At 46.6% G+C, this 17,031-nt stretch overlaps 1 protein-coding gene across 5 annotated transcripts in view; it reads left to right on the top strand.

The window, feature by feature from the left end:
- Positions 1 to 16,106, top strand: part of VIT (vitrin) — a 55,405-nt gene extending 39,299 nt beyond the window's left edge. For all 5 annotated transcript variants that reach the window (XM_054820863.1, XM_054820862.1, XM_054820865.1 and 2 more), the window contains 7 exons: positions 783 to 830; positions 5,757 to 5,819; positions 8,464 to 8,611; positions 8,802 to 8,905; positions 9,416 to 9,642; positions 11,689 to 12,202; positions 12,812 to 16,106. In XM_054820863.1, the coding sequence (XP_054676838.1) occupies positions 783 to 830; positions 5,757 to 5,819; positions 8,464 to 8,611; positions 8,802 to 8,905; positions 9,416 to 9,642; positions 11,689 to 12,202; positions 12,812 to 12,990 (1,283 nt within the window). In that variant the 3' untranslated portion in view covers positions 12,991 to 16,106. The remainder of the gene's footprint in view (positions 1 to 782; positions 831 to 5,756; positions 5,820 to 8,463; positions 8,612 to 8,801; positions 8,906 to 9,415; positions 9,643 to 11,688; positions 12,203 to 12,811) is intronic.
- Positions 16,107 to 17,031: the final 925 nt, after the last annotated feature.

The following is a 17,031-nucleotide window of genomic DNA, read 5'->3' on the forward strand; positions in this document are numbered from 1 at the left end:
GACACTGTCAAGCCCATGACTTTTTCCAAACTTACACTGCGGTTCACCTACTGACTCTAGTCAAGAACACATCAGCTGCCAGGCTGAGAAGGGAAACTCAGGCATGGGAGGCAGTATGGATTCAATGGGCCTGAGATATATGTCTTTGTAAACCACCCTGAACTAACCTGGAGATGGACTTTGAGGGGTCAAAGATCTCACCAGTGCTCCTTGTTATTGTTCTTGTCCTAGTCAGCTGCAAGGACTTTCATCTGGCTGTAACCCAGAGCAAAACATCACTTTTTGGGAAAGCTCTTCAGCTTTCAGCAAAGACACTTTGGGGTTTATTTATGAAAGCAGCAATTTTGATGAAGTTTTCCATGCCTGATAGGCTGCAAGCAAAAATTAGACAACGTCTGTCTGTTTGTATGGGCTGACGGGACAGAGAAATCTGTAGATGAGTGCTACTTGCAGATTTTCAGTGGAAAACAATCTAACCCAAGCAAAAGTATACTGAAGTCATTATACTTGCTTCAGTATCAATGTAATTTAGAGGAACAAGATCTAAAGAGGCATATTTAAAATTCATAAAAAATAGTGCTCTGGAGGCAGTGATACGAGGCTCCTAAATATGGCTTGAAATATGTGCATAAAGGTCTCCCAGTTTACTGATTTCTTTAGCTCCTAGTTGTTCATGATAATTCACTGTATGAATTGACCTTTCTAAATTGAATTAGAACTTTGTAATCTCTAGTAATACCATTTTTTTCAGTAATATTTTTTTTCTCTTTCATGTGTGAAAGCAATGGAAACAGACTTGTGGAAACCTGCATTGAGCCTTTTTGACACAGGTAAATATTTATAGCATCCAATAACTAGTCTGGGAATAATTGGTTTCCATCACACATGGGAAAAGCTAAATCTATTCATCATGCCCATGACACTGCTGATAACAATCTCATTTTAAGGAGTAATTACAGTATTTAAAATGATAAACAAGGTATGTCATTTACATCTTAGTAGTTAAAATTATTCTGTGCTTGCATCAGTCTTGAGTTCCTGCCTAAAGCAGGAGCAGAACAGATGAGCGCTGGAACGAGTTGGCAGCTACACTGCAGGAAAGGGGTTCTAGCTACTGAAATCCATCTGTAAATAAGAAGGTATTTTGGGAATGCCACAGTTGGGATCACAGTCTAGAGCTGCAATCGGTGAAGACGACAGATTATTCTGACGTCAGTGTACTTCGGAAAGACATTCAGATAAGAGAAGGAGGATTTAAGCCAAGCATAAAGAATAATGAGCATGACTGAAATTTTCTAACATTTTAACCCCTTGAGTGAGGGAAAAAAAACCGACCCCTGTATTTGTAACAGGCTCAAGCAGCAGCTAGACAGAGACTTTCACAACCCTTCACCAGAAGCAGTTACCAACTACAGATTCTACATGTTCCATATTTAAGGGATCCCTTTCCTCAGACCATTTAAAGCAGACTACACAAACTACAGGCCAATTCATGACAGGGTAGCCTCTCTGTTATGAGGGGCTGGACCATCCTATATAAGATGTCTTTTCCATCACTGGTTTTGTTGCTGGAGAGGGCTGTGCTGGTGGCCCTCGTAAAGACCATTCCCTTGAACACTCTGCTTACTTCAAAGCTGGGGCATGACTAATCCTTGCACTGGCTGTGACGAGCAGCATAGCCCATATGCATTAGCTTGCAAATGCAGTGTCAGCGGTAGTGGCTGTTGAGTCAAAATTTGCATCATCTCAAACATGAACAGATCTCCCCTCTCCAGCAGCAGCAGTCGGAGCCAGAGAGAGGAAGTGTTACTACCCTCTGCAGTTTAAGCCATTGGTGTGCTTATTTAGAAAAAGCTACAGCACTAGGGCCAGGGGTGCAGGGGGGGGTATTTTGAGGCAGAAAATGACAGATTGCATTAAATGCAATGAAAGTTTGGGCATGGGGGAAGGGATGTTGTGTTAATAGTTTCTCAGCAACTGAAGTGCCTGTGTAGATAGTGTGATAAAGTCTGATGAATTCAGATTGTCACTTCAAAGGAATGGTTTCTGGCATGGATGTAGTCATTGCTGTCTTACTTAAATGAATGGGAAGGTTAATCAGCACAGACAGCTGTGACAATCAGTGAAGGGAACTTTAATTAGCATGGAGCAGGCTGCCCATGCAGCGAGTTGAAATTCCCATGGCAATAACAATATTAAATTGGACTGGCAGAACAGGGAGACTCATAGAGACTGACCACTCCCCAATTAGTTGGGGGAAGATTATTTGGTGGGTGACCTTATTGTTACACTAAGCACAAATCAGCCAGCTGACCTACAACCTTCAAGAACTGGTAATTAATAAAAATGAAAAGTGCTGCATCGACTATGCTTGGGTTTTCCATACCGACAAAGCTAATGTCAGCAGTGTGCCTGGGTAAAGAATATGGATTTTATTGGATGCAGATAAATGCATGAGGCAGACCACTGTGAATGAGCTCCCCTATACAATTTAGTTACTAAAATGAATGGCGCATGTTAATATCTAATTTCACTACAGTGTTAAATCCACCTACTTTCTGTTCTTCAAATAAGGCAAGTGGGGGAACTGCACATATGGGACACCAAGCTGGCACATGTGAGGTATGTGGTGCGCAGGCTGCAGGATGAAGCATGGCTTTGGTCTATTATTGAGGAACTGTTACGTGTCCATGTAATTAAAGCCTGTACTGGAACATACACAGTCAGGAGAGCAAGCGGCCAACTATTTCAGGTTTTAAAGAAAAAAACCACAATCCTTCTCATCTGTGTGGTTGACAAAGACAGGGTCCAAGTCATTGCTTCTTTTGCCTCTCTGTATCATGTCACCCATAACTTCTGCATCAGATAAACCCACCATAAGCCAGCGCTGCCAGCAAAAAGAGCCGTCTTGCCTCCCAGCCGCCTGCGTGGCCAGAGGGTAGGTTGTGTCAGGGAGCTGGTCCAGCTCATCATTAACCTTTTTCCTTCTTTAACTCTGTTCTTTCCCCCTTCTCCTTGCATCCCACTGACACCAGGCAGGCATGGGGGCCGGTGGCAGGGCAGAGGCAGGCGGGAGGGTGCCTGGCAAAAGATTGGCTTTGCCTTTGGGTGGTGGGGCTGGTTTGCACCACCAGAAAGTGTCTGTGGGACTGTGCCTGAAAGCATTTACACACAGGCAAAGCAAAGGCAAAGAGCGGACATGGCCAAATCACACTGGCAAGCTTTTTCTCTCCTGGGTTTGGGAGGCTGTGGCTGCTGGTGGAGCAGCAGGGTCACCAGATGCAAGTGCACAGCCCAGCCTGAGCCTGCAAGAAACACTTGGCTCCATGGCCACTTCCCTCAAAGTGCTCTCCTGCAGCTCCTGCTCCTTTGCTTTACTTTGCCCGGCTGTTGAACTGACCTTCACACTTACCCAAGGAGTGGCCACGGACGCACACCAGCCTAAGCCCAAGATTCACTCCCCTCCTCTAACCCCGTCCTGTTTCCCCTCCCTGCACTGCTGCTGCTTGTACCTCGTGCCACTGGTGCCTCCCCAGGTCACGCTCATGCTTCTCCATGCCTGCAGCTGCTGGGTTTGCTCCCATCAAGTATTTTCAGGTAAAATACTCCTCAGTCACCCACACCCCACAGTGCCTCACACAGCAGAGGGTTTATCTCTCAGGAGCAGCAGCTGCACCTGTACAGGATTTGCCTCGTGCCCTTCCTCAGGCCAAAGGCAGATTTGGTCCCTGGCAGCAAGACTTTCAGGTCTGAGACAGGTCAGAAATGTCTGCTGCAGCAGTTGTCACTGGACAGAGCTGGTTTGTTTCACCTCTGTTTCAAAAAATATCGCTTTTCCTTATTCAGGAGTCAGTGCCCAACCTCAGGCAGTCCTGCCCCAGCACCACCACCCTGCCTCCCGCTACTGATGTTTTCCTCATCCAAATGGGCCTCCTGTGGGCAAGCACACACTACCAGAAGCCCTTGAGGCACAAGCCAGCAACGTGCTGGACAACAGCTCCAGCCAGGAGGGACAAAGCCAGCTGGAGCCAAGCTCACCAGCCCACCTTCGAACGGGGCCAGCCTGCTCTGGCAGGAGAGGGCCAGCTCCACTAACTGGCACAGGAGCCAGTGTTGGGATGGGTGGAGAGCCCCTGTGCCCTGTCCAGAAAGCATCTGCTCCAAAGCTTGTGTAGGAGCACAGGGAGGCTTTACATTAGGCACTGCATACTCAGACTTCATACTAACTTGGCCCCTGACCCAAAACCCAAAAAGCTTTCAGCATGCAGGTGGACAGACTCAAAGTAGTTGTATTTGCCCCTTACGAGGGGTGGATCATTAGACGTAACTGGAATGAAATAGGAGTGGTGATAGACGGAGCTGGAGCTGGTATTTCCCCCCCATTTTCTTGGCTGCTTTCTGCATTATTATGGCTTGGTCATTAATATCTTCAGCAACCAGCTTAGGCAGTCCATGCACTCAGAGCTGCTACACCTCCCGTCATATTTAGGTGGTGACCTTCACTAATGTCCCTTTGCTGCCTGCTGTCTTTACATACACTCATGCTCTCATGCTTGGCTTGCTTGTGGCTGCCCGCTGTGGACAGAAACTCTGTGGCACCTAGTAATTTCTCATCTTTTTTCTATAGTGAGCTCACACTTTCTAAAGTTACGTTTTTACTTTCTCTCTGCAGTCTGTCTTTAATAAGTCTCAACTTCAGGAAATCTTCCCCCTCCTTTTTTAATAAAAATTACTAGGCAGTTTACAAAAATAATGAGCCATTTTGCTGTTACTTTGACCAACTGCTTCCTTGGTGAGCGTTCGGTTTGAGGCTTGTCTAATCATTGCTGTCTCTTCTGAGGATTATCCCAGCTAAATCCCCTTAATCTTGTCGTGCTGTAGTGAAAAGAAATAGCTCTTTGCCCTTGCTCAGGAGGGAGATGCTGTACTGTAGGAGACTCTCACGAGACATTCAAGTAACAAAGAAAGTTCAGCATTTTTAAACCTTCTGACGCCGGCCTGATGACGTCCTGTGAGTCAGTGCATCTCTCAAGGACATAAACTCATGTTCCCAAGGCTGCTACCATCCAAACATCTCAGTTGAGGCCTCAGCTAAAATCTAGTAGTGACTCGTGAGACTGTTTCCCATGACTTGACTGTAGCTCTCTGCCACCGTTTACCCTGTTTCTTTTGTGCTTTCCAAAATAACCCAGTCCTCCAGGAGCACCTGAGGAGCTGCAGCTTGCATTGCTTCCCAGCTGTAACACGGCAGGGTGAGTCACTGCCCGTGCCTTTCTCTCCAGACAGAATAGCAACGTGCTAAATCTGTCGCTCATCTGCTTTGGACATTGTGCAGCTCGTTGTAAAGCACGGGTGAAGCACAGTGAGCCAGCAGCGTGGCAGCACTGCTTCTCACAGGGGCAGAGTGCTGGGAGGTCACCACCCTGCACCATGGCCACCAGCCTCTGCACCTGAGGAACCCTCTACTTGTGCATGCTGCTCTCAAGCCCTTGCAGTGAAGGAACTGACTCGCAAAGAAGAGTCAAAGTTCGTGCTTGGAGAGATTTTGGTGGCACTTCTAGAAATGCACCCCGCTCTTGTTTTATCCTAGCAGCGATATAGGTGGGAAAAGGTAAGCTCCAGGGATGTGTTCCCCATCCTCTCACGTCAGTCCTCAAGCCAGGGGAGACTCTGCAGCCACCCCGTTGCCTGCTTCCTTCCAGAGTGAGGGCAGCCACCGAGCACACATCGATGGAGCCTTTCCTTCCTCTCTCTAGGCTTCAGTTCAAAGGAGGAATTGAATCCAAAGCCGCTGGAGTCCATCTCCCAAGGGAACCCAAGTATGTACCTCAGAATTAATTTCATAATTAAGTGACACCATTTTATTAATTACACATTGCTAGAATGCATTCAAACTAAATAGCAAAAGGTAAGTTTTCAAGAAAGCCTAAGAAACTCAAGGAATGCATTTTTTTCCCTTGCAGAGGCGCAGCAAGCGCTCTCCACTGACCCCTCTCGTACATGTAATTGGTTTTTGCTTCTACAGGGAAAGAAATAACAGTCAAGATTTAGCTTACCTGGGCAGGGAGATGGTGGCTGCTCACCGCTACCTTTTCCTGGGCAGTATCAGCTCCACGTTCCTGGGACGCAGTGCTTCACTCAGGGACTTTGATGGTGGAGGACAGCAACCCTTCCCACAGCAGTGGGTGGGAGGAAACCACCTGAAGAAGGGACCTGGCACCTGCTGCAGCAAGGAGAGAGGAGATGTAGAAGGAGCATCGAAGATCCCTCAGTCCAGGGATGGAGATGTAGGGTCCTCTGCTCTGAAAAGGAAATCTTCTACAGCCCTTTATAATTAATGGCAGGTTTTCCCATTAGCTTATCTTTAGATGGGGCCCAGGGTAGAAGGAGAAAGAGAAAGCAAGCTCCGAGTGGAGAGATGGGGTCGTCTGCTGCCTCCTCATGGGAAGCTGCCCTGGAGAGGGGGCTTCACCGTCCCACTGGCGCCTGGGTCCTTCTCTTGCCCATCCTCCAGCAGCCGAACGCTGTCTCTCGCAGAACTGGCATTTCAAGGACTTTTTACATTAACTACTAAACCAAACGTCTATATATTCCCAGATGCTCCTCCTAAGTATTTTTTCCCTATCAAAGATGTCAAACACACCTAAAACTGATACAGAAATAAGGGAAAGAAGAAAAGGGGAAGGATCTACCCTACAGACCCAACTGCACCGCAGGAAAGCAGAGCTCAGTGTAGCAGAGACGCAGGCAAGCACAGCTGTGTTTCCAGCAGTTGAACTGACATAAGGCACATCAGAATCAAAACTCTCATCCCTCTGATACCTCTAGGACCATAAAAGCTATAATTCTTGCCTCCCTGCAAATCAGAAAGCGCTCAGCTCCCTGCAGAGCACCTTTAGCCTGTGCTCTCGTGGAGTCCCACTGATGTCCCAGCGCCGAAATAGTCCTGCTGTCTGAATCCTCCCCAGAAATTAAGTCTGTATATGTGTGTGTAAATCTTTGCATGCCCAGACCCTGCTGGCTAACAAACTCCCCGCTTTCCACATATAGACCACATGTGTAGCTCCCTTTGAAGGACAGGAAATTCAGGAAAACTTGGCCGTTAATTGAGGTATTATTTGTTGTGGGTTCCCGGCCTTGCCTCACTATCTGCTGTGAATGAACACGGTTCTCAGTCACGCTTCTATAATTCAGCATTATTAAAATTAGAAAAACAGACAGCTACGGGACAAAAAATTGAAGGTAATGAGATGGGAGGCAGTTGCATAAGCCAGTAAGAACAATTGGCGCTTTGTAGCCTTCGGGCTACCTAATGATTAAAACACACTATTTTGGACAGTCTGATTGGTAGGAGGCATCATTGGAGAAAAATCAAGAGATGGGGATGACCCGGACACCAGAGAGCAAACATGTTAATTAGCGCTCTAGTTAAGCCAAATTTTGATCCCGCTCCTGGTCGCAGTCCAACCAATGAATGTTTTACCACTAACTTGCAGAGACGTAAAAGCAGGCTGACAGCGAGGAAGACAGCATTTGCAGAGGCACAAAGATGAGGTTCATTGGTATAGAGGGAAGAGTTTGTTTAGGTGCAGGTGTAGCTTTTCTAGAATATTGCTTTCAGCCCAGAGAGGCAACACACAACAGCACGCTGCTGCTGCTGCACACACAGGTACAAGCCTACAGCTGCGTGCAAAAAGAGCCCCTATTCAGTTCGAACACACCAAATGAAATCATCATCCCTGCTGTTAGCTCCAGCCCAGAATGAAGTAGCCAAACCATTCTCATTCAGAAGCACAGAGCTGCGAGGACTGCAGTCAGCAGCTCCTTGAAGACACCCCATGATGTCCTTTGCCCCAAGGCACATTCTGGGCATCACACATTTAGGGAACTGAGTGGGTCTTCCCTCCCTTCTGAGCAACATTAACACAGTAGGTGAAGAACTGTTCCTGTTACATCTATCATACCAGTTAAGCCCACAAAAGGGTAACCAAGGAAATCCCTATAGTCTGTGCTCTGCAGGTGACCAGACCACAAAATCCAAGGGTCACTTCTGGCTTTACAAACTCTCACCACCTCTGGGCTGTGAATAAAGCGGGCTGAACCCAAGCTGCGGCTCTCAGAGCACAGGACACAAGCCAGCTTGCTCCTGTGTTGATGACTTCTCCTCCCTAACCCCCAAATGTGGTGCTCCCAGACTGACCCCTGGGGACAGCCTCTTGCCCTTCTGTCACCCAGCCAGGCTTGGATGTCTTATGGGAGAAAATCATGCCAAGGACCATGTTTACCAATGAGCAGGACAGACTTGAGCCCCCATCTGTGACTTGTCCTTGTCAAAAGCTTTTTGGTAGAGCTTCTGCAGCAGGACAAGTCACTGGACGCAGACTTTTTAGGCCTTTGCTCCTCACAAGAAGCATAGGTATCAGAAAGGACTAAAAATATTTTCTGTGTTTCTATGTGTCTCAGATTGCAAGGTTGATTTGTCCTTCTTGATGGATGGGAGCTGGAGCATCGGTAAACGCCGCTTTCAGCTCCAGAAGCAGTTCCTCAGTAACGTGGCTCAAGCCCTTGGCATTGGCAGCGCTGGTCCTCTGATGGGCATTGTTCAGTACGGGTAAGAGCTTCTCCCATTGCCGCAGGGCACGACTGCACGCTCTGGCAGCTGTAGGTCTGTGGCTGACGCATGCTAAAGTTCTCACTCCAGCTCGCACTCAGGACCCAGGTAGCACAGCCGGGTCCTACAGCTGTCGGATTGTTGCACATAAAGCAAAACAACTGACAGTTGCTCTCATTGCTTCTTTTAGCGATGACCCTTCCACAGAATTTAACTTAAAAACTTATGCCAACTCCAAGGACCTAAGAAACGCCATTGAGAAAATCCCACAGAAGGGTGGACTTTCCAACGTTGGTAGGTGATGGGGCTGCTTGCATGTCCTTCAGCTCGGGGAGGGCTCCAGAGCCTGAGCGGTAGCGATCCCACACCTTCTCACCGGGTACGGAGGCTGTGACCAAGCGGTGCTCAGCGCTAGGGCAGGGCTGGCGAGGGGGTACTGCTCCTACCGTGACCTGCCTGAGTTGGTCCAGGGCGCTGGCAGTCCATCACAAGTGGACAGGATTTACCTTTCTCCTCATGGGCAGGTCCCACCAATGTGTCAGGGATCCTTTTTAACCCAGCTTGTCACCCCCAGTCCCCCTGGGGCACAGGGAGGGTGGCAGATGGGGTTCAGTGCAGGAAGACTCAGGAGGCACCGGCAGCAGCGACCTCCCCTCCCACTCGCACAGCCACAGAAACCGTTTTGCTCAGCTCTCAGCGGGGCTCCAACACTTGAATCAGCCCTCGGCCTACCATTTCATGAGAAATTATCAAATGGAGTGCTTCCAGACCTGTAACTCATCCTCATCTCCTCTTTTATTCCAGGGAAGGCACTTTCATTTGTTAACAAAAACTTCTTTTTGGATGCTAATGGAAACCGAGGTGGAGCACCCAACGTGGTTGTAGTGATGGTGGATGGGTGGCCAACCGACCGAGTGGAGGAGGCCTCCAGGCTGGCCAGAGAATCAGGGATCAACATTTTCTTTGTCACTATTGAAGCAGCTGCTGAAAGCGAGAAGCAGAATGTTATTGAACCAAACTTCGTGGACAAGGTACTCACTGGGCTGGGCTCTGGCCAAGAGCTTGGATCTCACTACATTTTCCAAGCTGTTTCATTCAGGGCATTTCCCTTTCCTTCTCACCACTTATGATTATTTCTTGTCCTCCTTATACTGTCTTGACGTCTCCTGTATGAAGATCCAGGCAGCCATGCTGAAGTCAGAAAGGGGATGAAGTCAGTAAGGTTCTAGTTTGAGGTGCGTCATGGAACAAATGGCTTTTTACTGACTAAACATTGGCACAAACCTGCAGCCGTACTGAGACGAGAGGTTTTCCAAATATACAGTGTAGCATGACAAAGCACAGTTGCAGCCTGAGCTTTCCACGAGCCTCCTGCTGCGTATCTCCCACCCGGCAAAGGCTAAGGAGCCCTGTCAACCTAATGTTAGCATTGCATTTACAAACAAGTCACATACATGCAAATGTTAGTATTTGTGCACTCCCAACACAGGCATATCCCAGTTGTTCAGATGTACTAGATATCTCAAGCATTTTGTTTCCACTGTTCATCTGATGTGGGTTATTTTTCTGTTATTTGCTTCTACTGCTATGGACTTCGTGGTAGCTCTTAGAAAAAGAGTAAATCCTTGCCATGTGCAGCACAAAAAAAAAAAGAGAATGCAAGCCTTGAATGATTTGTATTTGGCACTAACAGTAGCTGCCTGCTCAACAGTGCTTCAGGGCAAGCTGGCACCCAGTTACGGCAGGAGGTATCTACCAAATGCCAGACCAGGCTGGGCTCAGGAAGCAGGGTTGAGTTATCTGGTATTTTCAGAAAACAGGTTCCCTTCTAAGCCATGTCACTCTGCCATGAAATAATCTCCCATGAGTTTCAGAGCTCCTCCAGAGAGCTGCACTGTCTCCGGTCAGTGTTTAATTGGATTGTAGTCTCATTTGCATTTAATGTTTTTAAAAGGGCAAAGCTACAGTGAGTTTCTGCAAACCTGCCAGGGACATGGCAGAAGCTGGAGCAGAGCGGAATCAGAATAGGAAGGTAAAGAGGGAACAGTGACTTGATTCTGCTGCATCGTAACGCTAAAATAGCAGCAAGATAGTAAGAGCAAATGAGAGCAGGACCCGATGAGGAGCCCAGACTGGTGGGAACTGTAACTGTTAGGCTTTATGCAAGTCCAGACCAGGCACCAAGAAAACAGTGCCTCAGTCTTTTAAAACACTCAGACACACACACACACAAAGTTGATAGATAAATCCCGGCTTAACGAAATATTCTTACTCAGAGACCTGCAGCATTAGCATTTATAAGGCGCTAAAGCCAAGGACAGTTTGATCCAGCCTGTCACCACCACACTTGACTTCTCCCACTCCCTCTTTCTGTGCCACCCCTACTTCCTTCCCACACTCACCTGACTCCCACTAACCCTGTAAAAGCCTCCCGCAGCTCTGCTCCCTACAAGTATTCACTTATAAAAATTAATATTTTTTTTTCTACTATTTGGCAGAGCCAGCACAATGGGGAATCTTTATGGGCTCTTTGCATTTTCACCAAAATTGGCTGGGTTTTTTCTTACTTAGAAGGGTATGAGCCAAGGATAACCCAACTTCAGTCCCAGGTTTCAGTTCAGGGCAGTAGGGCTGGTCAGCAGGCAACACTTCCCCTGTTGTCCTGAGCAATGGGAGCCGAAGTTGCCACCTGGCAAACACACAGGCTCCCATAATGCCCACTGGGAGCCACACTAACAGCAGCTCCATGATTTGGATGCTTTTTCTGTGAACAACGTAACTCATCTAAAAAAGCTTGACAGGTGGCAAACTTGCTTCTTACGTTTCTTTCACTACCATAATATCAGCTCCACCCACAGCTTTTAAAAAAAAGTCAGGAAAAACTGTCTCGTTACACAAGTATCTGTGATGTTACATTGACATCATTTCCCAGGGAAGCAGATGGTGACTGGAGGAGAGGCCACTTCAGACTCCAGCATCCCTCTTTCCAGGAGCCTATATTTACAGTTTAGCTACATACCCCAGCTGAAACAGGCAGACTGAATTTCCATTGCATTCGTCCCTGTGTTGCCTTGCAGGCAGTGTGCAGGACAAATGGTTTCTATTCCATCAACGTCCCCAGCTGGTTCAGCTTACACAAGGTTGTCCAGCCCTTGGTGAAGCGGGTCTGTGACACCGATCGGCTGGTTTGCAGCAAGACGTGCCTCAATTCCGCTGACATCGGTTTCGTAATCGACGGCTCCAGCAGCGTCGGCACCAGCAACTTCCGCACAGTCCTCCAGTTTGTAGCCAACATCAGCAAGGAGTTTGAGATTTCGGACACCGACACCCGCATCGGAGCTGTTCAGTACACCTATGAGCAAAGGCTCGAGTTCAGCTTTGACAAGTACAGCACGAAGCAGGATGTGCTGAGTGCTATTAAAAGGATCAGTTACTGGAGCGGTGGGACCAGCACGGGAGCAGCCATCACCTACGCCTCAGAGCAGCTGTTCAGCAAATCCAAACCCAACAAAAGGAAGATCATGATTCTTATTACAGATGGCAGATCTTACGATGATGTCAGAGTGCCAGCCATGGCAGCTCACCAAAATGGTAAGCTCTTCTGTCACTACCTGCTCTCCCTACATGCCTCAGCATTTATGCAGGTCAGAGCAGTGCAGTTATGATTTGAAGGCACTGGATGAAACTTTATGAAGGAAGAGTAGCACTTCACCCCGGGGTCTCAATGAGCTCTAACAAGACCAGCATCTGTTTAATATCTGAATGAGGAACTTTAAAAAAATATAAATCACACGTATCTAGCAAAATGCAGCTATGTCTAGGAGATCCCAGGGGATTTCTACTGTCTACACATGGAGCCTCCTTTGGCTTTCCAGTCAGGATAGTCATACATCTGCCAACACAACTCTTAAGACATTTGCATTGGAACAAGAAACTGTTGCTCAGGAGTCTGTCGTGCAGACCCAGAGCAGAAGCTTTACTATTGTTTAAACCTTTTTGCTGTTGACAAAAGGTACTTCCAAAGCACAAACTAGGCCTTTCCTCCAGTTTGAAAATACCATTTTTATACAGAGAGAAAGCACTGCAACTCACTGCCCACATTTTTGTGGCCTGGCAACTACGTTTGCAGTATTGGTCTTAAATCAGATTTAATGCAATGACAACTTTTATGCCCATTCTAAACTCTGGGTTTCTTTCCAGGAGTTATAGCTTATTCCATTGGAGTTGCTTGGGCAGCCCAAGATGAACTGGAAGCCATTGCAACAGACCCCGACAAGGAGCATTCCTTCTTCGTGGATGAATTCGACAACCTCTACCGCTTTGTTAATCAGCTCATCCAAAACATTTGCACAGAATTTAATTCCCAGCCACGGAACTGATGGACGGGAGCAAGGCGGGACCCTCGGGCGCCGTACTGAAGGCATGCCAAGTGCCACAGGAGTAATGCTAGCCCTCAGTTCAAGAAATACTGGAGGTGTTTTTCTCCAGCACTTTCCAGTCAGCAAGGCTGATTGCAGCTCTGTCCCTATGCATGATAATGCTCTGTGTAGAATGTTGATTTTATTTTTTTTTTCATTGCAGGCTTCAGAAACTCTGATTTGAATGGATAGTGAAAGAGGCAGTAAACATGGAGGAAATAACTGGAGCTGTTTGAAAAACTGCTTCCAGTGATGAACCCTGACTTGTCTGATTCCCACCTCTGGGCACACACAAGCTCCTTAAAAAGTACTACCTGCTTCCCAAGGTGGCCAGGTCCCTTCAGGGAGCAGTCACGCTGCTCAGCTGCTGTGGCAGAAGCACCTCCCTGTGACACTGCCCACCAGACAACAGGTCAGGGCTGAAATACCAGACACTTTTTTGGGGGGGGACACATAACTCAAATTTGAGTACCTTCTTAAAAGCAGGCACTCTCTCCATACAGCTGTCTTGCCAGCAAGTTAAGCTTCAGCTAATGTAAACTCGAGCATTGGGATTTACCCAAACCCAGAGACTGGAAAGCAAGTGAGAGGAAAGAGTCAAGCTGTGGGACTCTACAACCATTTGTCAACCCCATCAAAGGCCCAATTCCACAAAGCAGCCAACACGCAGGAACTGGAATCTACTCTCAAATTCAAATATTAATGCAGAGCTGTAGGAGAAGTGTCTTGTCCCCTCAGCTCTCTTGCTTTACTCCTGTACGGCTCAAGGCCTGCAGGACCACAGGAGAGCTGCCAGGACAGGGGACACTTTTTCAGAAAAACTGTGGGTTTGAGTTGCTCACAATCAGAAATGCATTTGAGACCTACTGCTCTACGGTTAGACCACAGCTCAGAACAGCTTACAGCAGTCTCTAGTGTAAGGAGAGCTATTCAAGAGCCATTAACAGGATTTAAGAGGGAATTATCTAAAGTTCTGTATTACACACTGGGAAAAGCAGCATTTCAAGCATTTACAGACACCCTCACCCAGATTTGGGATTGACCTGTTTTAAGGACTGATTTAAAAATGAACCTACTACAGCCCTGGATTATTCAAAACACACGGTTATTTCTTAAGTGAAGAACCAGCCATATCACTAGTCACAGCAGGGGAGGAGTGACATGTTCAGAGGGCCAAAAGGATTGCACTTTAATTAGGAAGCAGCAGTTGCTGGTTATGTTTCGATCCAGTATAATTTCAGATAATATGTTCATTAAGCAAACTTATCGAAGGAAAGGGACAGAGTTTCAGAGCCAATAAAAATGTGCATGTTCACGCACCTTATGGCAATCAAAGCCACACCATGTCAGGCTTGTGGGACTAACAGGAAATGGGAAGAAATTGAAACTCAGATTTCACATCTTACTCACAAACCAGGCTTTTAACAGCATTTATAGTTTTAATAACCATGACCCAGGATGTTTATTATCCACATAAAAATGTTAATTGAAGTAAATTGTCATAAGGGAGACTCTGTCAACAAAAGTAGCACAATCTTTTAAATCGTTATGTTTGGAAATACAACTGAAGTAGCTCAAAAATTACCAATTAAGCAAGCATAATGCAAACTAATGAGAACTGCAGATTCTGCACCATCTCCCTGGTGTGGTAAATAAGCCAGTCTGGGGTCCTGTCAAGAGGTTATCAAAACCAATCTTGGATGAAACTGGTTTTACACAGGGAAGGTTCAGATCTTCCTCTTAGAAGAAACATTCAGTTCCAGCTTTAACTGAACAACATCAATACAATAATGCTACCCAGACAGAAGATGCAGGGCACTGCCAGCTTCCAAAAAAAAAACCCAAAAAAACCAAACCCCAAAAAAACAAAAAACAAACAACACAAAGACATAAAATATATTTGTATGCAGAGTTTTTAACACTAATCTGTGCTGCTGCACATCCACAGCAATAGCCTCTTGGCTTGAAAAAAGTAAAGATTAAGGACAGAGACTTAGGTAGAAGCAGAGCAACCCCTGATACCCCCCATCTCCTGACCCACCTCCCTCACTACCGTTCTGCCGAAAGCATCTTTCTCTGTCAACAAGGGACATTACATGGGCTGGACAAAACTCAAAACACAAACTGATTTTACTGGGGACTTCAGTTCAGACACCAGATTTATGGTGTGAAAACCTATTTGCTTGGGGTTTTATTTGGGGCTAGCTGAGAAAAAGGCCTAAGTCTTAACTTTTAGCTACTCTTAATATTGTGGTTTACTTTTTAATGCAACAGCTTACCATCACATATTGTTCTCCATACTGGCCGTACTCTTGCAGCACAGAAGACCGGTACTCTGCAGAGACCCCCCAACGTTTCGCTTGTGCTCTGCCGAAAGCACCGCATAGGCAGCCCGAGACACAAGGAACAGTTAGAGCCACACGTGTTCTTTAGGATACGCGTTGTCATTTCTTCTGAAAGCTTAAACTTCAAGCAATGACAGTGAGCTTTCAAATGCTCTTTCACAAGGAAGCTGCACAGCTATCTTCTGTGTCAAGCATTTATAAAGGGCATTTCAGGGTTTGTTGTTGTTTAATCAGTTTATCTTAAGTTTACAGAACAACTATGGCACTCGGTTGCCAATGTGCATTTGTATTAGCTTCTTGGGATGACCTTGAAATTGTTGGTTCTCAAAGTGTGAAAGTCCTTTAATGTTTAATCCAACTCTCATCTAAATTTAGATTCACAAACACTGTAAACTCAAGCGTAAGCCTCAAAACTTGTGAGAATACACCCTTCCATTAACAAAAGCGAGCGGATCAGCACAGAACACATTCTTCTTAACCTTTACCTTTCATAGCAATCAAAATACTTGCCATCTACTAAAGTCTCTAAATACTGTTTGATTAAAAAACAAAGTAACTTACATATAAATCTTCATACATGTTTGAGGGGGTATATTTGTTTGAAGAAAGCAGCAAAACTTCTGTAAGATATACAAGCTATTTTGAGCTTATCTATACAAGTTGCTATATCTTTTGCAATAAAATTGTCCCAAAGGCATATGCAGTACATGTTGCCTCATATATGGTTAAAAAATAAACACACCAAATATGGTCCATGCCATTGTAGTTTCTGAAAGGCAGCTGAGGTTCTTACTGGATTATGGAAGACCTAGCAAGGCTGGTAAAGCTGCAGATGTTTCTATGTTGTCCTTTTACATGCTCAGCTGAAAAAAAGCCTGAGAGTCAGCTAGCAGAGGAAGGACCACCAAATTACCTATCAGAGGAATCAATCATTGAAGCAGAGTCTAACGGCCCAAAGGCATCAAAATCATATGTACTTTCCCAAGTCTGCAAAATCATATCTTATTTGGAACCGGACTTCTTTTGGAAGCTGAAAAAAAAAATTAGCACAGTCTCTATACACTTTCTAGATGCAAGGCTGCATCAAAGAGGACCTAGATGTCCCAACACTTGATGCTTGGCCACTTAGTTTCAGATGCCTGACCAGTGTGGCGGAACTCGCCATCTGGCTGAGGCATCCCACTGAGAGGGCACCAAAGGGTTGGACTTGGAGGTGGGCAGCCAGCCAGGGCTGGGAGCGGCCTGAACTGGTCACTGGATACATCGCAAAACAGGGGTTGTCCGATTACCCTCTCCCTAGGAAATAAGCATCTTTGCACTCAGGAGTCGGGCGGGACGCTTAGCACTGCTCAGCATTCACAGTGCAGAACACCCACCTGGAAACAGGTACTGACATCCGTGCTCTGAAAGTCTTGGGGGAGCTCAATGACAGCACCTCTTGCCTACAACTCCAGCATTAGCTACTCACACTCTGGGCGAACAAAGTTCCACTCAAAAGTTCAACCATCACTTCAGAGAGAGGTAACTCAAAGCCCTGTGTCCCAGCAGTATCTTACCTTGCTGGTCCAGAGGTGGGACACTCAGCACCTCTGCTGTCACTGTGCCACCCTGCACAGAAGGCATCACCCGCTGCGGGCACCCTCTTGCTCCTCAGCGG

This window comes from Grus americana, chromosome 3 (genome assembly GCF_028858705.1).
Source record: "Grus americana isolate bGruAme1 chromosome 3, bGruAme1.mat, whole genome shotgun sequence".
Classification (NCBI taxonomy): Eukaryota; Metazoa; Chordata; class Aves; order Gruiformes; family Gruidae; genus Grus; species Grus americana.